Source organism: Schistocerca cancellata, chromosome 4, assembly GCF_023864275.1.
Source record: "Schistocerca cancellata isolate TAMUIC-IGC-003103 chromosome 4, iqSchCanc2.1, whole genome shotgun sequence".
NCBI lineage: Eukaryota > Metazoa > Arthropoda > Insecta > Orthoptera > Acrididae > Schistocerca > Schistocerca cancellata.
In genome coordinates this window covers 403,929,903-403,951,831 of record NC_064629.1, presented here as the reverse complement: position 1 = coordinate 403,951,831, position 21,929 = coordinate 403,929,903, and the positions used below count along the sequence as shown (strand labels likewise).

Here is a 21,929-nt window from a genome sequence, read left to right as displayed (position 1 = left end):
AGGGGCTATTTTAGTAACTTTTGATGTTGACTCTCTCTTCATGTGCATTCCTCTGCCTGATTCATTATAGTTAATTGAGGTTGGGTTTGGTGTTGAATTAATGAACCTGTTTCAACTTGCACTGACATCTGCTTACTTTCATTCAATAACCAGTACATGAACAGACAAATGGAGTTACGATGGGGAACCCATTGTCATCTATTGAAGTTACGATGGGGAACCCGTTGTCACCTGTTATTGATGCTTCATTATGAAACATTGTGAGGAATGTGCCGTGGAATCAGTGGCATTGAAAGTTGCGGTTTCTCTCTCTCTCTCTCTCTCTCTCTCTCTCTCTCTCTCTCTCTCTCTGATAGTTGTATAGTTTCACGGTCCAGATATGTGTGAAGGCTTTGTGAGCATCGGCTGATCCCCAGTGCCCTTTAATCTGAGATTCCAGTAGCTCTCTGCTACATCTACGTATCTACATATATACTCCGCAGGCCACCTAGCAGTGTGTGGCAGAGGGCACTATTTGTGCCAAAGTCATATCCCCCCCCCCCCCCCCCTTCCTCCTCTGTTCCACTCTCGGATCATGCAAGGAAAAAATGACGGTCTGAATGCCTCAGTACAAGCTCTGATTTCCCTTATCATTGTGCAATATGAAAGTTGGTGGTAATAATATATGCTCTACGTCCTCGGCGAAGATTGGATTTTGGAATTTAGTGAGCAGCCCCTTCCTTTTAGCATGTCATATATCTGCAAGTGTGTCCTCCTTCAAACTTTCTGTGAGATTTGTAATGCTCTTATGATGGCTAAATGTAACTGTCACAAATCTTGGCGCTCTTCTTTGGACCTTCTCAATCACTTGAATCAGACTCAACTAGTAAGGGTCCCATACAGACAAACAATACTGTAAGACTGGACAAACTAAAGTATTGTAAGCAATATCCTTTGTTGAAGGACTGCATTGCTTCAGGATTCTACCAATAAACCACAATCTAGGGTTCACCTTATCTGTTAGTTGTGTAATCTCATTGTTCCATTTGAGATCATTTCCAATAGTCACACCCAGATACTTGACAGAAGTTACCACTTCCAAATACTGGGCATTTATTTTGTACTTGTACATTAATGGGGATTTTTGCTTTGTTATACACAGTAGGTTACATTTACCAATATTGAGAGATAACTGCCAGTCGTTACACCAAGCATTTGTTTTCTGGAAAACCTCATTGATTTGTTCACAACTTTTATGTGATACTACTTTCCTATATACTACAGCATCACCAGCAAACATTCTAATACCGCTGTCAATACCATCATCCAGATTGCTTAAGTAAATCATAAAAAGCTGTAGACCTATTATGCTGCCGTGGGGCACAACTCATGTTACACTTGTTTCTGTTGAAGTCTTCCCATTCAGGACAACATACTGCTCTCTGTCTGTTAAAAAACTTCCTATCCAACTGCATATGTCATCAGATAGACCATAAGTGCACACTTTTTGGAGCAAGCGATAGTGTGGAACTGAGTCGAATGCCTTTCGAAAGTCGAGGGATATGGCATCAACCTGGGAGCCGGTATCTAGAGCCTGTTGTATATCATGCACAAAGAGAGCCAGCTGTGTCTCGCATGACTGCTGTTTCCTAAAACCGTGCTGGTTTCTACAGATGAGCTTCTCAGAGTCTAGCATCCCTGACAATGAAAAATTAAAATTTGAAAGTGAAATGATAGTGAACAAGTGGTAAGGATTTTAGTGCATCCAAAAAAATGGAGGGGGGGGAGAGAGAAAGAGAGAGAGAGAGAGAGAGAGAGAGAGGGAGGGAGGGAGGAAGAGAGGGAGGAGGGGGGGGAGAGAGAGAGAGAGAGAGAGAGAGAGAGAGAGAGAGAGAGAGAGAGAGAGAGAAGCAACACTAATATAATGTTGTACATTGTACTCAATGTATGTTTCTCTTTCAGCATATTTCTTCACTAAGTTTCAACAATATCTTAAAAGTAATTTTAATCAAACAAGGCTTGAACTGTAACACTACAGATAACTTTCAGCATCTCAATTCAAAAAGCAACTTTTTGCTAACACTTGTTGAAGTCAGTGATTCAAATGTATCTATTGATCACCTAATTGAAATTTTGACTCATGCATAATGGATTTCATCTAGACAGGAAATCAATAGTGCTGTGTGGAGATTTCAACATTGCTTTTCTTGGAACCAGCAGAACGAAAGAACTATTGCTGAACATCACAGATACTTTTAACTTAAAACAAACAATAACATCCACAATAAGAATAAGTAAAACTATGGCTACTGCCCTCAATCAGGCATTTGTAAATACAAGTTTTACTGCAAATTGTATAAATATAAGTTTTTTTGCCCATCAATCAGCTGGCTGGTTTGATGTGGCCCACAATGACTTCCTCTCTTGTGTAAAATGTTCACCCAGTGCCCTCAGTTATTAGTTGGATGTGAAACTCCACTGCAGAGTGAAAATCCATTCTCGATTAGTTGGATGTATTTGAATCTCTATCTTTCCCTACAGTTTTTACCCTCTACTTCTCCATCTAGTACTATGGACATTACTTCCTGATGTCTAATCCATGTCGTATCAATCTTTCCCTGCTTCTTGTCAGTGGTCTCCACATATTTCTATTCTCTTCAGTTCTGTGGACCTTCTCCTTTGGTATCTTGTCAATCCACCAAATTTTCAGCATTCTTTATATATATATATATATATATATATATATATATATATATATATATATATATATATATTAGTCATGAGTCTTCTGACTGTTTTGATGAAACTCACCATGACTTCCTCTCCTGTGCAAACCTTTTCATCTTAGAGCAGCAGTTGTGACCTATGTCCTCAATTATTTGTTGGATGTATTCCAGTCTCTGTCTTTCTCTACAGCTTTTACACTCTACAGCTCCCTCTAGTACCATGGTAGTTATTCCTTGATGTCTTAACGTATGTCCTATATCGAACCCTTCTTTTGTCCATGTTTTCCTCACTGATTCTGCAGAGAACCTCCTCATTCCTTACCTTATCAGTCCACTTAATTTTCAAAAATTGTCTGTAGCACCACTTCTCAAATGCTTCAATTGTGTTCTGTATTGGTGTCACCACAGTACATGTTTCATTACCATAGAATGCTGTGCTCCAAACTTATATTCTGAGAAATTGCTTCCTCTGTTTGATGCTAGTAGACTTCTCTTGGTCAGGAATATAGCACCACATATAAAATGCTTGAGTTCTCTTCTCTGTTTCCAGCACAGTCCATGCTTCACTTCTACATAATGCTATGCCCCTGACATACATACAAAAAAATTTCTCCCTCAGATTAATGGCAATGTTTGATACTAGCAGACATCCTTTGCCAAGAATGCCCTCTTTTCCTCTGCTAGTTTGCTTTTTATGCCCTGCTTGCTTCATCTGTCATACATTATTTTGCTTTGTAGTTAGCAGAATTCCTGTATTTTGCTTTGTAGTTAGCAGATTTCCTTAATTAATGAAAAGCCAATTCAGTTGCTAATAAAAATGTTATTATGTCCACAACCATTTTTGGCCTTTACATCAGGCCATTTTCAAGTGCATCTGAAAATTTTGCTCTAGAGAATCAATGTCAAAAGACATTCATTCCCTACAGCATAGTTTTGAGATCCTCTTAAAAATGGCCTGATGTGAAGTCTGAAACTGGTTGTGGACTTACTACAGGTTGTATTACAAATTGGAGTGGCTTTTCATTAATTGAATATAAAGGTGTGGAATCACCAACCTCTGAACACGGAAAAACTTGGAATTCCTTAACTTTGGATACTTCGGGGTCATGAACTTTGATGTCAACTTCATCAGTAAGCTTATTTCTGCCATTCCTCATTTCTTTTATTTTTCTTCAGATTAGTGTTAATCCATACTCTCTGATTGTTAGACTTTTTATTCCATTCAGTGTGCCCTGAAATTCTTCTTCACTTTCACTGAGGATAGCAATGTCATGAGCGAATTTTATCGTTGATATCATTCCATCTCGAACTTTAATCCCACCCCAGAACATATGTTTTATTCTGCCATTGCTTTTTTGAAGTACAGAATGAACTTTAGGGGAGAAAGGCTACATCCTTGTCTTACACCCTTTGTAATCCAAGTGCTTTATTCTTGGTCTTCCAGTCTTACTTCTCCTTCTGGGTTCATATATGTATTGTATACTAACAGACTTTTCTACAGCTTATAACTATTTTTCTGAGAAATTCAGACTTTTGCACCATTTTGCATTGTCTAATGCTTTTTCTTAAATCATGCTTCCATTATCAAGCACAATGTCAGAACTACCTCTCAGTTACCTTTATCTTTCCTAAATCCAAGTCTGCAATTAACGATGAGTGCCTCTAAATCATGGGGTTCCAGGTTCAATTGCTGGTTGGGTCAGAAATTTTCTTCACTTGGGGACTGGGTGTTCATTGCATGATAATTCTGTCAGTTATCTGCCCTTGCTTTCTTTGGAATTGTGTGGTTGGTTTGTTTTCAAAAATCTGATGGTATGTCTCCAGTCTCATAGGTTCTACACACCAACTTGAATAGTCATTTGGTGCCACTTTCCCTAACGAATCCATAAATTCTGTAAAAAGTGTTATATGTATGTCTTTTAGCTTATTTGAGTGCAAGTCTTTCAAAGCTCGAGTCTTAGTGATTGTGAAACCTAATTTGTTTTCCTTCCATGCTACTTGGTGGCCATTCAGAATGTTTAAAGAACTGTAACAGTAAGAAGATTCGGTAACATGACATGAAAATATTCTATTCCCTATTGTCAAAAGAGAGGTGAGAAGAAGTTCCAGAAATATTAGACACTAATAAAAATTTTGAGACATTCTCTAGTACTTTCAACTATTATTTTGCAGTTCTTCTCACTTAAAACACAAGTAATAAGAGGCAAAAGTCCAAGAGTAAAGGGATGCTCAACAAAACATATCAAAATTCTGACAGTTGGGGAAAAAAGAATTTTTCAAATGCAATAAAATACAGTAAAATGCCCCCTTATCTGAACAGTTAGATTCAGATTCATGCCTACAGGAAAGCTATACACCAAGTAAAATAGGAAAAGGGCCACTGATAAGTGTATATCAGATTCAACAAGTAAAAGCCACACAGCTTTGAATGTAATAAAGAAGGAAGAATGTAAAATATCCCTTAAAATGTCAATCTGAATCATGACAACATGAGAGTTACTGACCCCTAACACATGGCATATCTTTTCCATCATTGTTATGCAGATATCACAAACAGTTTAATAGCCCATGCCTCAAGAGGTAGTACAAACAAACAGAAAAACAAATCACACTCTTGTGTCTCTCCAGTCTATCTTTCTGAAGTAAATCTACATGAAATCATTTGTTGGCTGCAACTTTAAGAAAATGTCATCAGGAATTGATAGTATTCCAGAGTAGCATAATAAAGCGACACATTACAAACATTTTATCGCACAGATGCAGTCAAGTCATCTTTTCTGGTAGGCACATTTTCAGACTGTCTAAAAACTGCCAAATTGGTGCCTATTCATAACAAAAGGAAACAAAACAGATGTACATAACTATGGAGCACCTGCCTTATTCTCATGTTTTAGTAAACTCATAGGAAAAACAATGTATAAACATGCTCCTTGCAATCCACCAATCCACAAATCAACTCCGATGGACCATCCATGCAATCGGGTAGATGTGGTAGGTCTTTGCCAGGTCACCACCAGTTATAATAACCACAGTTGCTCCAGCCTGAAAGGATGCTAATTGCCTCCACTGCCACATGCGTGTTCCTGCCAAAGTGTCAATGCTGAAGTTATTTTGAAAGGACTATAGTTCTGTCATTTTCTTAACTCAGAAAAGAACTGTAAGAGCAATGTAACATACTCAACCAACAGATACTTGCAAGCCAATTTTTCTAGTCACCATCATGTCACTCCACTGTATGAATATGCTAGAACCTTGTAATACCCATGAGCATGATACAGAGCCAAAAGTAAAAGTCTCATGTCCAGTCAGTAAGACTATCTGCTTTTAAAACTTCCATTACAAATTGTTTGTTACAAATTTACAATAGTCTTCCACACAAGATAATCATTATTTCATTATTTTCTCTTTTCAGTAAATCCCTAAGGATAGTTTTATTAGATCACTGCTTCTATTCAGTAGCAAATTTTTAGAAAATGTGAAATGCAAAAGACTTGAAGCTGGCCAGTGCAAAATCTCCTGATGCAAGTAGTTCAAGTTCTTTTGTAGATATATCAAATAAATTGTTTCTTTACTGCAATGTTACTATCAAATTTTCTGTACTTCTTGTAAGTCTGTGTGAGTGTGTGTGTGTTTGTTTTTGTGTGTGTGTGTGTGTGTGTGTGTGTGTGTGTGTGTGTTGCGTGTACACACTTGTGTACGCAGATATTTTTGGATGAATAAATGAAATGAATTTATATGTGTGTAATTCTGTTTGATTTAATATTTTGATATCATCACTGTCAACAGCAACAGCAGTTTGATCTCCACTACTAAATAAAGACCAAAGGCCTACTCTATACTTTTCCATACATTCCAGCTTCAGCTGCACAGTGTGGTCAGAAACAGTCTGGAAAGCTTGTAAGAGTGACTTAAGGTAGATTGTGCTGAGAAATAACTGTTAAGAAAAAAATTGGTATGTTTCACTGTTTCCAAGTTAGTTAGATTGCAGTTATCCAGTCAGGTCACTGCACATGCAAAGTCAAGAGGCACGCTAGGGATGGCATTCTTCATATGGTTTCCTAAAACCAAACAAGAAAGTAATACAAAAGTTGGTTGTGAGATGGTAGTAAGGACTGAATGCAAACCAAAGGCTGAGCAGCCTTGTGTGCTATCATCTACACTATGAGAACAACTGACACTAATTGTATCTAGTGGGCCACTTCAATTTGCATGCAGAATACCCTTATTGGCTAACTTCAGTCTTAATTAACACAAAAATTCCACAATGTATTACTTTTTTAACAATTATTACTCAGCACAACCTTCCCTACAACACCCTTACAAGCTTTACAGACTGTTTCCAACTTTCCTCTATACAGTCCATGTTGTTCCTGTATGTTTTATAATGTCATATATCCACCATTCATTATGTCATCACTTTGGTCTTTTGTTATTTTCATTATCCATCTACCATCCATTCACCTGGCTACATCTCCTGACCAAGTCCATTTTATTTTTACTTATGGTCATGATTTCATTTTCTTCTTCTGTCTATTCACTGGTTTAGTTGTTTTTCCCACCTGTCATAGCACTACCAACATGCATCTCTGCACTTCTCACTGTCAAACACTTATTTTTGAATGGTGAATTAAAAGTCCATATCTCTCTGCCATAAGTAAAAACTGGTAATTAAAACTAACTGTAAAGTTTGTACATTGGAAGCTTAGTTTTGCAAACTCCATTTAATTTACCAAAAGCACTACAGCCTCTTTTGACTGCTCTTTCTATTTCTTTTGCTGTCCATCTGTTCATTGTCATCAGTTGTCCTAAACATTAAAAACTCAGTGTATCAGTCTCTGTTTTAATTGTGAATTATTTTTGTGTTGATATCTCCTTCTTTCCCCTAGAAGTGTTTGATATATTTTCCCTCAGTTCTCAACAGTCAAGGCCTCATAGATATTGAGACCATCTTGAGACAGTAAACTAGATCTCAAAAACAAGGATTTTTGGTTTTGCACAAATGTAGGTAATTCCATAATATACAGTGGATTAAAATTAAATATATATTTTTTTCTTTCCAATATCCAGCCCCATCATGCTTCAGTTTATCATGTGAGTCAATTAAAGAGCTGATTTTCTTTCTCAGTAAGACATTATTTAAAGATCTTCAGTTGAAAATAACAGTAACAATATTTATGATTTGCAGATATAAATGAGTGTATTAGTAACTTACATAACTGTTCATTGGAAACTGGAGACATTTGCGTGAATACACCTGGAAGCTTTGTCTGCAGACCACCCACCTGTCCAGATGGTTATCAGATAAATGCAAATACACGTCAGTGTGAAGGTAAATAGTAGTCTGATATATTTTTATCATTTACACAAATTTTAACTGATTCTCTTACTCATCAATAAGAGAGATACCAGCTGTAGATGCAGTTTGAAATCATGCTCTGTAAAAATACCTGGAACAATGAAGAATGTGTCAGTTTTGTTTGAATATATCTAAAATCACTAGTATGGGGCTCCAGCAACGAGAAATTTTGCAGTTATCTTTTAGTATAATCAATTAGATGATTTTTTAATGGAGTTGTTAAACTGCTTAAATGAGCAAAGCATTATTAACAAAATGGGTTCCATATAAAATATGCTCTCATAATCCTTATGGATTCAACCTCTAGCAGTTCGTTTTCTCCACCTGACTTAATCCTTTTTCTAGTTTCCTGTTCTGTCTTCACCCTTGACATTTTTTCTGTCCCATCCCTACCCTTAGTTCTCTGTTCCATCTTGATTAACATTTCTGCCTTCTGTTTGCTTTATTTGTAACTTAACATGCTGTTCATCCCTTGCCATTTCTGTCTCATTGTGTCATATTTCCTCCTTTCATATGACCTTCTTTTATCTTGCTTTTGCCATCTTCCTCCCACCAGCATATGAGTCTGCCAGTACCTTAGTTTGCATCTTCAAGTGCCATACATGTGTTCATACTCCTATGCCCATGCTGTTCTGCTTCACCGACCATAACCACCTACCCCAGCTCCTCAGTATTTGGGATCAGAAGAAGAATTGTTCTCAGGAATTCTCAGTGTGACATGTTGTTTTCCACAGTGCTCAATGCTTCATCTGTGTGGTGAGAAATGTCCTGATTTTGTAATCTAAATCTTTGTATTTCATTCATATGAAATCAGTCTGGACCTTTTCTACAAAGCAATTTACACTTTCTAATGGGAACCGATACAGCTTGTAATCAAAATATTGTTAAAATCCATCAAAATAAAGTCCATATGAAATTCTGTTGGAGGAAGTTTACCAGACTTAGAACTGTTTAAATTAGTTGCAGTACAAGAAACCTAGAGCAGTTTTTGTTAACACTGTTTTGTGGAATTTTCATAATTATAACAATACTCCCCTTTTTGTTTGATGCTGCAGTTTTTGTTGTTGTTTTAGCTCATTGTTCTGTAATTTGATCGGGGTGTATCCCACTATGAGGTTACCTGGGTCTTATAAGTATTTAATGACAATATGTTAAATTTCTTCCTTAACCTGAGGCATACCTGTTTACAATCGTGAGCCCATACCTATTCCTTCATTATTGCTTCTGTCAATGCATTGATAAGTTTTACTGTCGTATGTCCAAGTGAGGCAGCAATAGTATAAAACAAACAGTGAGCTAGGTGAGAAAAAAATTTACGATCCGTGCAAGAAAATGACTCAGATTCTAAGCTAGCAGCACAATTGTACGATGAGACAGCTGTCTAAGAGACAATTAGCAACTGAATAAGTGGTTGACTGGGATCTGATGCAACTGCATTGTTCAGTGATTTGAGTGGGTCATTACTGTGGGATAACACTTATATGTGGCAACAGTGATATGAAGAATTTTTATTTTATTATTGTTTAATGAAATGGTGACTTAGCTCATATAATGTAAGTTTGTTGTTTAATGAAACTAAGATCAACTTGTGATGTAAGTTTGTTGTTTAATGAAACTAAGATCAACTTGTGATTTTGCTCATTCAAGTATACTTTTGTAACATAAAGACAGTTATTCTTTACATTTGTACAAAGTATGCCATGCACCCGCTCTTGTTATAAAAAACAGCATGCCTTCTTGAGGGTTAAACAAAGTCACTATTAATGTTAATAATCTGTGCTCTCAAAACTACGTACCACGTATTAAAATAACAGCACAAAAATTCTAGGTTCCAGACATGAATATTAATCAATATTCTCAATATGCATCACCAAAGTGTCGTATTGTCCTGCTGGAATTGCTCAGGTCCATTGGAATGCACAATGGACATAAATGGATGCAGGTGATCAGAAAAGACACTTACATACATATAACCTGTAGGAGTCATATCTAGACGTATCAGGGGCCCCATATCACTCCAACTGCACATGCCCCACACCATTACAGAGCCTCCACCAGCTTGAACAGTCCCCTGCTGACAGGCATGGAGCCTGGATTCATGAGGTTGTCTCCGTACTGTACATGTCCATCCGCTCGTTTCAATTTGAAATGAGACTTATCAAACCAGGCAACATTTTTCCAGTCATCAGCAGTCCAATGTTGGTGTTGAATGGGCCCAGGCAAGGTGTAAATCTTTGTGTCATGCAGTCATCAGGGGTACATGAGTGCTCCTTTGGCTCCGAAAGCCCATATCAATGATATTTTGTTGAATGGTTTGCAAGCTGGCACTTGTTGATTGCCCAGAATTGAAATCTGCAGCAATTTATGGAAGGGCTGCACCTCTGTTACGTTGAACGATTCTCTTCAGTCGTCATTGGTCCGGTTCTTGCAGGATCTTTCCCCAGCCACAGCAGTGTCAGAGATATGATGTTTTACCGGATTCTTGATATCCATGGCACACTCATGAAATGGTCATAGGGGACAATCCCCAATTCATCATTATCTCAGAGATACTGTGGCCCATTGCTCGTGTGCAGACTATTACACCATATTCAAACTCACTTACATCTCGATAACCTGCTATTGTAGCAGCAGTAACCACTCTAACGGCTGCGCCAGCCACTTGTTGTCTGTTGTCTGTCATAGGCATTGCCAACCACAGTGTTGTATTCTGCCTGTTTATATATCTCTGTATTTGAATACACATGCCTACACCGGTTTCTGTAGTGCTTCAGTGTAATGAGAATAGATGATGCATCATAATATATGATTGATTTGTGGCTGTATCATCAACTACAATTCTCTATGGTTGCCTGAGCAAAGACCCATTGTAAACCCCCCCCCGCCACTTTTACACACACACACACACACACATACAAATATCATGCACAAAGCTGCATCAAATTGTGTAATTCTATGAATTTCACTGTTTCTGTGTGGATAATGACATAGTAACACATTTACATAGTTATTACAAAAATATTTTAAAGTTATTTCTTACTTTTCCCCAACACATCACTTCACACCCTGATCTTAAGTTCAGATCGATTTCAAGAACATTTCCTTTACAACTGTTTTCAGTAAACATTATTGTTTTCGTCACTCACAAATACTCTTTTTAGTCCACTGTAAATTTAAAGTACAGTCATCTTACTCCACATTGGGTCTCAGTTCCATTCTACATATTCCTTACTTGTATCATGACTTTGGCTATCTTTGTCATGGTCTGTATACCAGTTTCATCATCTAGGTACAGTCAAACATAAGTCTCTGAAAATATATCTATTCTAAGATTCATTTTGTTGAAGGTATGACATAACAAATGTGAAAGTTTGATCACAAAAGAGAAAAGGCATAAAGTAAAGTATGAATTCCAGTAAGCACTAAAATTAAACACCACTGCATAATAAAAAACTTGTTGTATATGCATAGGTTATAAATACAGCAAGTAATCATAAATCTAATTTCAAGACAAAGCAAATGGATATTTCATTGCCTAAAAGACATGCATCGTATAATAAGGCATCAAGCTCTTTTTTATAAATTCTACGTCCCTCCCCAGTCTTATGCATATTACCATACAGTTTTATCAGAAGAGGATGTGGTATAATCAAAGAGGTATAATCAGAAGAGGATGTGACATAATCAAAAAAACTTTCTCCAATCCTTTACATGCTGACTATTAACAACTAAGTTAGGAGCTCCATGGGAAGGGGGGGGGGGGGGGGGGGGGGAGGGGAGAAAACAAAAAAACAGTAAAGCAGAATCTGCAATGATTCTCAGTAAGATAGTTACTCACTCTAAGTCTCAAATTGTAAGTAGTTAGTCTCAATGTCTAACCTATGTCAAATGAACATATTGTACAGAATTGCAGAATATTTAATTCTAAACTAGAAATTATTTTAAGTTGGTCTCACAGGAAGAAACTGTTTCATATTCTCACTTAATCTCAATTTTGTAAGTACTAAGTCAGACAGTTTACTAGATGTATATTTTGTTGTCAACTTTTTATAGTAAGCTATACTCTTGTGATCATCACTTCATGTTTTCACTTTAGTTGCTTCATTCAGATCATTCCTTTGTCAATTCCGTAATGTTTCTAATCGAGATGAACATACCACAGATATGTTCGACCATCAACAAGTGCTTCAGAAACTTAACTGCTACAGCAGCGTTAATTTCACCATGTCCTCTTTCATAACTACACACAGCATCTTATCATTAGTATCAAACAACCTTTTTCTTAAATCATCATAACATCAAATTTCTCCATAGTGCCATAATCTTCATCCTTATAACACCCTAAATGAATAATGCCATACATGTGATTTACTTATTTTACACATGACATCATCATATATTTTTACTCAAGAAATACATTACCTTGCAGTTTTCAAACATCACACAATACACCCTTGGATCTGACAAACTTCTGCTAAACTTATTCTTCCAACAATATCAAAACTTGACAGTTGACATAGACTGCAAAAATTAACCATATATTTTTATTTCATGTTATTACTCTTCCCTGCATTGCAAAAATAATTGCTGACTATTCTCATATTGACAGTTAAGTTTATTTTCAGTCTGACTCCCTTATTTAATTGTACTAATAAGGCATAGGTATTTTGATTACAATGAAAAAGTTCGTGATTTTGAAATGAGGTTATTAGTATATAGTACTTGAATAAATCATATACAGGGTGTCTGGATACACCCCTACACAAGTTGAATGGTGGGAGGAATCATAATAATGTTTGGTATGGAGTGTCTGCAGGTGAGGCTGCAATTTACAGGAGCTATGGTGGCAGCAGTGGCAATCTTGAAATCCACTATCTTGGATTTGGGTGGTGTGTTACAAACCCTAAGAATGTCATATGGTGCATCATTTTGAATAACTCTTTCACTCTTTCTCAGGTATCCACATATGCAATCTGTTTTAAGGTAACTTTATTTGTGTAGTGACCTGTTAAAGTTTGAAATTACATAGTGATCAAATCTGTTCATTGTTAGGATGATCCACAGGGGTATTTACACAGCAGAAACACATTGAGATTGGGTTAATGAGTAGTGGACATAGTACCAGAGTGATTGCTGCTAACTCCAGTGTCCAGCACCCTGAAAGTAATGACATTTTGCATATGACAGTATCCAAGTTATTGGATAAATTTCGGGCAACAGGTTCTGTGGTGGACAAGTCACACAATGGACATCCAGGAACAGCCACTGATGAGCAGACTGCTGCAGTGATTGGTGCATCATTTGTGAAAGGTCCACATTGCAGTAAGTGGTGGTTAACAGCAATGTCCAGTCAGCGTTCAATCCAGCATGTATTGCACACACATCAGTGGCACCTGTACAAGTTATAGTTGCACAGATGATCCTGATCATTGGAAGCAATTTGTAGAATGGGCTCTTCAACAACAGGTGTTGTTCACTGATGAAGATAATTTTTATGTACAAGAAGTAAACAAACAGAATCATCATTACTGGTCAGCTGCAAACCCCTCGGGGTTGGATCCCTGTATGGTGGTGAAAAAGTGATGGTTTGGTGTGGAAATTTTGTGTCTGTTGTTTATTGATGGAGCCTCGAATGGGGACAGATATCTTAACATGCTGCATGATTGGGTGCTTTCAGTGCTGTTGAATCCACAGGGTGATTTCTCAACCTTCTTCCAACAAGATGGTTGCTACTGAAGTCAGACAATTTTTGGATGAACAGTTTGGAAATCATTGGATATGTAGGAGGGGTCTTATTGAATGGCCACCATGGTCCCCTGATCTTGCACCTCTTGACTTTCATCTGTGGGAATATTTGAAATCAATTGTGTATAAGTTAAAAATCAATAATGTAGCCCATCTTTGCTGGCGTATTGAGGAGGCATGTGTCTCCTGTTTACCCACAGATCCTGTGACATGTGCAGCAGGACCTGCCAGCTGTGTGTCCAGCACAATGGAGGTCATATTGAGCATATACTGTAATGCCAACTCTGACAAGTATCCTAAACTTTAACAGGTCATAACTCCTACACAATTGAAGATATTTTAAAACAGATTTCATATGTGTATTGCTGAGAAAGAGGCAGTTCAAAACTATGTGCCACATGATCCCCTTCGCATATGAAACACACAACCAAAATCCAAGATGGTGGACTTCAAAATGATCAACACTGTTGCCATAGCTCTTATAAGTTGCGCTCCCATTTACAGACACCCCATACCAGAGCCCACTGTTCAACTTTTATAGTGGCGTATCCAGATTTTTATCTCACCATATGGATTGTTCCAGTAACATCACACATGGCAAATTTCTCTGCAGCAAATTTAGATTTCATTCTCTGGCATTAGTATGAACAGTGAATACATAATAACCACCTACAATATTCATGGCTTTTCTCAATTTGTTAATTATTGTACTGTAATAAAGTTGGTATCACCACTGTGACATCAACATATGAGCTTATAACATTGTCTACTTACTACATAACTGCTTATACAAAATATAAGGAGACAGAATGACAGCAAAAGATGTTTTATGAAACATGTTTTCATTTGCTTCAGATTTTGGTACTGGTGTATTGATTAGTTGTTCTTACTAGTAACACTGCCAACATATGCACATTCCCACAATCCTGCTTTTAAGTTTGTCAAAACATTCTTAGAACTATAATTTTCACAATAACATGCAATGGAAATGATTACATGTTAGCTGGTCATCAACAGATGTTGATTTTTCTTTAAATGTTTTCTGTTTATAGTTCTGTCTTTAATTCAACTCTGATCTTAAAAATACTTCTTTTTCTAAAGAATTTGTAAGCATTTTTTAAGGATTTGTTACAGTTTATTGCAGCTAAGTTCACAGATGGTAAAGTGTTCACACTTGTTTCCTGTAAAATAAGATTGCTATTGTCTGACACAATTGTACTGTCTGAAATTTGATTAAGTTTTGTAATGGGCAAGTTCACGAACAGTAAAGTTGATTCTACACTGTTTCATTTACAACAGGAATATTACTGTTTGTTTCCATTGTGTGTTCTTCTCTGACCACAGGTTTGACCTTAACAGAAGTTTCTTTTAGAATATTACCTAATGCAGGTTTTATTTCTTTCATTTTATTTCTAATTGTTTCTCTCAAACAGTTGTAACTGGAATTTATTGTTTTTTCTAACTTGGAGTTAACCTGTTCACTGTTAGTTTTCATGAGTTTTTCTAGCCCTCCTGTTCTTGAGACCATATTTTCTAATTTGGAATTGACTTTATCACTGTTGATTTCCATTCCACTTCATGATCCACTGTTTGCTTTTATAGCAGATTCTACACTTTCTAATATAAAGTTGTCCTTATCGCTGTTTGTTTTCATTAATGATTGCATCTCTCCCATTGTTGCCAAAAGTACTGAGAATATGTCCTCCTGTTCTGGCTTCTTGTCTATTTCTGAATCATATAATTTTACACTCACATTGTATTGATTTGGCTGATCCCTCTCCCCACCACCGCCTGCCCCCACACACACACTTAATATTCTCTGTTATTGTCATGCTTGTTGACGTTTTTATACAGTATACTGAAACTGAAAGATGTTAACTTAAATCCTGTACTTAGCATCAGTACTGCAAGGCCACACTGTTAAAAAAAAGGACAAAGAACCTAGATAAGTTTTTGTTAACACTTTTTATTATGGATTTTTCATAATTATAACAATACTCATCTTTTTGTCTGATGCTTCAGTTGCTGATGGTACTGTTGTTGTTGTTGTTGTGGCAACCTGTTGTTCTATAATTTAATTGTATATGATTTTGCCAACAGATTACCTGGGTCTTGCAAATGTTTAATGACAATATGGTAATCTTTTTCTTTAAATGAAGTCACCAATAATGTTGATTAGCTGTGCTCTCAAAATTACATAAACAGGTAGTAAATGTTACTTCTTGAAAATGTAACACCAGATTAAAATAACTTCCCTTTCTGTTCTTCACTTTTGAGTAATCACAAAATAACTTTTCCACATTTCTTGATACATTAACAATATATACCACATGGGTGCTATGGAGACAGGTTACATTTCAGCTACTTTCTTCCACAGCACAACGCTGACTTTCTACTACAGCTTGCAGCAATGTAAAAAGCATCAAAGATAGATTTATATTGACAGTTTACAGACTGTGATTCACCTCAGTAAATACATTGAGCTATAATTACATTCTCTTAAGTTTGAATAATCTGATGGTTTTGAAAGATTTTTAAAATAAAAGACAGTAAACAGCATGACAGAAAAATTGAAGGTTTCCAGTCATGAATATTAATCAACATCAAAAAAATATGAATTGCCAAAGCTATGAAATATAATAGGAAGAGATAATGTATCACAATATATGATTAATTTGTGGCTTTATTACCAACTATAATACTCCATGATTGCCTGGGTAAAGTCACACTATAACATGATGCCATTGCTTATGAGTACTTCCTGAACTGGACATAATAAAAAATAAGTTCACCTGACATAAACTGTAGAACTGTGTAGGATATTATTAATTAATTTACATAAAATATTATCAGCATGAATAATTGTAGAAAACAGTTGTTTAAAGCTTTAATTCTTGTTTCCTATTAATTTAGAAATAAGTGCAAGCAGTGAACTACAACACCTGATTTTTGTCAATATTGAAGGTGTGCAGAATGATGTCTGATTTTGGTTGACATAGAATATGTTGAAGGTCTTCCACAATTGTGTTTTCGAGAGTTGGACATTTATATGATTTTCTTCCACATTTCATGATTCAGGATTTTCATTGCTGTAATCTGATTCTCTGTAACATAATACTAATAGGAATTCATATTGCCTGGATATAAAGAATAATTAACAAATCACAAAACTAGTTACATTAATGATAATTCTTAAATTTTGTGGTCCAATGGAAACAGCACTGGGGATAAAAGAAAGGTTGTCAAAGAATGAAAATAAACTGAATGTTAATCACCTTTTTGTAATGTTAACGGAACCTCTTCTTGTAATTTGGTGGGTTTAACTCAGTATCATCAGACTAATAATTAATGTCATAAACTATTCTTGTTCTTGATGTTGATGCTGTATTGCAGGTGCAGTCTCCTGGAAATTTGTTAAGTGAAAACAGGCCGGAGAAATGCATGATTCTCAATAATTGCCTAAAGACAGTTGTTGTTGTTCCAGGTGTACTATTTATTATGTCACAGAGTCCTCACTGAAATGTTGCATCAGACTAGCCCCCCACCCTCCCCATACTCCCCCACTTACACTCTTTGTATACCTTTCATAAAAATCAGTACCTTGTTACATACAGCAAACTGCCAATTACAATTACAATTGCATAAATTATCTATAGTTACAAAAAATAATATCATCCGGTAGTTACAAATGAAATTCATGAAATGTGATACAAACTCAACCACAGTTCTTCTGTTTTTAGGAAACATCATTGAAATACTTTGAACAAACAATGCAGATTACATTTTTGTTGCAAATACACTTCTCAATTTGCTGCCAGTTCAAACTGTGTAAACCGCACAGTATTTCATCGATGCAACTGTTCAGCATCTTCAGGTAATGGTAGTTGCTGCTGTCACTGCTGCAAGACTCGACCGATGATAAGTGCACGGCGGCACTGAAATTTATCAGACCAGGAGTAGGCAATATGCATGTGTGTGAGGATGCCCACAGTTCAAGGAAAGCAGCACTCATAGTGCCCCCTATTGGGAGCTGGAGAAAAGCCATCTGTGCATGCGCTGTGTTAAATAACTTTGCTGCTGGACACTCCACAGATTAAAAGCTGAATTAAACCTCAGCAGTGCATTGCGTCAAGAGATGGTTCAGAAGTCCTTGATTTCTGTTTTGATTTAATGGCAGCCAGTGATGGAATTCAGGTGGTGCGTAATTGAAAACACGCAGCCCTGTTGATAAGATTGTCTGGTGTGCAGATATGAATGGGCCCCTTAACAAAACATTCCCAGGAAGATGATGCTGGGGATAAAATTTGTATCTTTTCATAAAATATGCAATGCCCTGTGTCCAGGCAATGCTCCACCACTGTTGATTTATCAGGTTGTTCCAGGTGTATGTAACAATTGTGTTCAACTTGACATTCTTGTGTGCTTCAACATGTCTGCCCAATATAAGATTTTCCACTTTGGCATGGGGTCTGATACATGTCACATTTCCGAAGCCCAAGGTCATCTTTGACTGAGCACAGTAAATTCCTTCATTTTGCTGGTGGTCAAAAAACACACTTAATGTCATGCCTTTTGAAGGTTATTTCTATTCTTGAAGACATGTTGCCAACAAAGGGCAAGAACGGCATTCCAGTGGGTGCCTCTGCACCTTCATCTACATCCCTATTTTGAATTCACTTAGAACAAAATGCATGGCGTATCTGTCTATTGGAATAGCCATTCTGCTGGAATACTGTAATTAGGTGTTGCAGCTTACCAGGTAGACTATCTGCATCTGAGACTACATGTGCTCTATGTACCAAAGAGTGTCCGCGTTAGGCAGTTCCACAACATCTTTCTCAAACTGGCTGCTGATAAACTCTAATGAGTCCTGCAGAGGTACTTTTGTAAATAAAGATACAGCTTCAAAGCCAGCCAAAAGATGACAACTTTTGGCCTGTGGGCTGGTTTGCAGTGGACACCATGTCCCAGTGTACCATTAACTTTTCTTCTGATCATAAGATCCAGGAATGATAAAATGTTGTATTTTTCCACTTCCTTTGTGAACTATATATTCAGATGGAGCGAGTTAAAATGCCAGAGAAACACAGGTTATGTGTCTATTCCATGGGACCATATCACAAATGTATCATGTACAAACTGCTAGAAGCAGGAAAGTTGAGACTTGCCGACTGCAATGCTTTTCCCTCAAAGTCTTCCAAAACATAGTTGGCTGCTGTGGGAGACAGAGCTCTTCCCATGGTGACACCATCCACTTGCTCAAAATACTGGTCACTGAATAAGAAATAAGTTGATGTAAGCACATGTTTAGACAGTTCCACAACGTCTTTCTCAAACTGGCTGCTGATAAACTCTAATGAGTCCTGCAGAGGTACTTTTGTAAATAAAGATACAGCTTCAAAGCCAACAAAAAGATTTGATGGTTGTAGCTTAAGTGTCTTCAGGCATCCAATGAAGTCCTCTGAATTTTGTATATGGTGGTCACACTTGTAGGCCACAAGCTGTCATCACCCTGGACAACGCAGTAGTGTCGTACACTCTTTGGTGCATAGAGCACATGTGGTCAGATATGCTGATGGTGTGCCTGGTGAGCTACAACAGCTAAGAATGGTATTCCAACAGAATGACTACTCTGATATGCCAAGCATTCCATTCTAAGCAAATTAAAAGCAAGGATGTAAAAGAAAATGTGAAGGCACCATTGCAAATGTATTGTTGCCCTGTATTGGTGGCATGTATTCAAGAATAGAAAGAATCCTCAAAAGGCATGACATTAAGTGTGTTTTTCAGCCAGCAACAAAACTGAGGAATTTATTGTCCTTAGTCAAAGATGAACTTGGCCTTAGGAAATGTAGCATGTATAAGATCCCATGCCAATATGGAAAATCTTATATTGGGCAGACATTCCAAACTGTCCACAAACTTTGTATCAAACACCATTGTCATACACGTCTGGGGCGGCATGATAAATCGGCAGTGGCGGAACATTGTCTGGACATGGGGCATTGCATGTTTTATGAAAAGACTGGAATTTTATCCCCAGTATCATATTTCTGGGACTTTGTTGTTAAGGAGGCCATACACATCCATACAGTGGATAGTCTTATCAACAGGGATGCAGGTTTTCACTTTAGCACTGCCTAATATCCAGCACTGGTTGCCATTAAATCGAAACAGGGAAAACAAGAACTTCCAATTCATGACTCGACGCAATGCGCTGCTAAGATTTAATTCAGCTTTTAACCATAGGAGTGTCTGGCAGCACAGTTGTTGACCACAGTGCATGCAAAAGAGGCCTTCCTGTGGCTCCCAGCAGGAGGCACTAGGAGTGTTACTCTCCTCCAACAGTGAGTATTTTCTGTGCATGCATATTGCCTGCTCCTGGCTAGATAAATATTGATGCCACCACGCGATTATCGTCAGTTGCTTCTTCCAGCAGTGAAAGCAGAAACTAACATCACCTGAAGATATCAAGCAGATGTATCATTGGAATGTTATGGGATTTACACAATACAATCCAGCAGAAAAACTGAGAAGTGTGTTTGCAACAGATTCATCAGAAAAGCCTGAAAAACTACAGTTTTGTTAATTACACAGAAACTACTCCATACCAAATCTTCCTAACATGTTTCTGGTTTCAAATATGCATAAATTATTTTTTGTGTGAGCAGAATTTGAATAAGTATTACTGTAGTCCAAATAACCACTTTGTTCATATTGTCAATAAGATTTCATTTTGTGAGTTTCAGTAATTAGATGCTGTTATGATTAGCAGTTGCATAGTAAGTGGATAACATCTTAATCAGAGTTGTTACAGGTTTCAGACATTACAAAAACAGTATTTTTGCAGTATCTTTCATTATTTTATTGTTCATAACTGAACGGTTCTACTGTAACCAAGGAAATTGATTATATATGTTCCTAGTGATGGATGGATGTAATATCAATGACTTATTTGACATGATGTTATTGAAAATTACATTTCAATGTTCAAAAGGTGAAATTACCTATATTGGTCCTACCTGATGATATATTAGTTACTTCAGCAACCTGAATTAGTTTCAGTGTTGTGTAAAAGATACGCTAAATTAGTTCATGGAATAATATGAAGAATGTTCCACTAATACATTTTGCACTTGTTTGTTAAGTAAAATTGCTTTTCAGGAAGATTTTTTTTTAAATTCTCACTTGAGAAACTTGTGGTATACTGAATTAATTGTTGCTAGTTATATCAGATGTTAGCTCCCACATTCAGATAGACGAGTGGAATTGAATTTCTTTCCAATAAGTCAGAAGCTTTGCTGCTGTTGCTAAAACTATTCTAAAGGTGTTCAGTTCACCTTTGGCATGAAGTTTACTCCTCTGCCTCTAGTATTTTTTGGCAATACATTCTTGGCATGAGGATTATAGACAGTGTTTATGTGAAAGGCAAAGTTTGAAGGTTCGAAGCAGAGCCCAGCACACAGTTTTCATCTGCCAGGAAATTTCAAACTAATGCTTCTGGGAATGTCTATTCTGATGGCCAGTACAAGGACTGGCAATATCTAATTTTCATGATATGTCTACTTTCCCATTCACATTTATGTCACAAGGGTGCTCTTCTCCAATGCTCTCTGTCTCAAAAGCTCATGCATGTATACCAGTTAGCTGACAAGTACAATTGTTTCAAGCAGTTACTTAGGAAGAGAATTATTTATTTAACAATGAAAAATATAAAAATACTCAATTGTTGGCAGATATTGATGAATGTGTCATGGGTAAACATACATGCAGCCCCGGAGAACGATGTGTAAACACACTAGGAGGATTCTGGTGCAATCCTTCCTGTACTGAAGGCTACAGAACTGATGCAGAAAACCCTCAGAACTGTGTTGACATTGATGAGTGCCAAGAAGGACTTGATAACTGTAACAAACCAGCAGAGAGGTACAAACCCTTTAATACATGATTTTTTTATTTTTATATGAAAGTTACCCTATGTAGTTTATAATGCCAATATACTGAGAAAAATATGGAAAAAGTTTTCCTTAAAATTAGTAAGCACTATTAGTGATTAAAATATATTCTCATTATTGTGTATATAAGTCTCTCTTAAGCTTAATTTGACATTTGTTAGGAAGAAT

The 21,929-nt window shown here is 36.8% G+C and overlaps 1 protein-coding gene across 2 annotated transcripts in view; it reads left to right on the top strand.

Moving 5' to 3' along the window:
• Nucleotides 1-21,929, top strand: part of LOC126183856 (fibrillin-1-like) — a 640,172-nt gene that overhangs the window by 326,787 nt on the left and 291,456 nt on the right. Inside the window, exons 12-13 of one of the 2 annotated variants that reach the window (XM_049926146.1) lie at nucleotides 7,891-8,034; nucleotides 21,543-21,732. The exons of the other annotated variant lie outside the window; for it this stretch is intronic. Of the exons in view, the coding sequence (XP_049782103.1) occupies nucleotides 7,891-8,034; nucleotides 21,543-21,732 (334 nt within the window). The remainder of the gene's footprint in view (nucleotides 1-7,890; nucleotides 8,035-21,542; nucleotides 21,733-21,929) is intronic. 2 annotated transcript variants of the gene reach the window in all.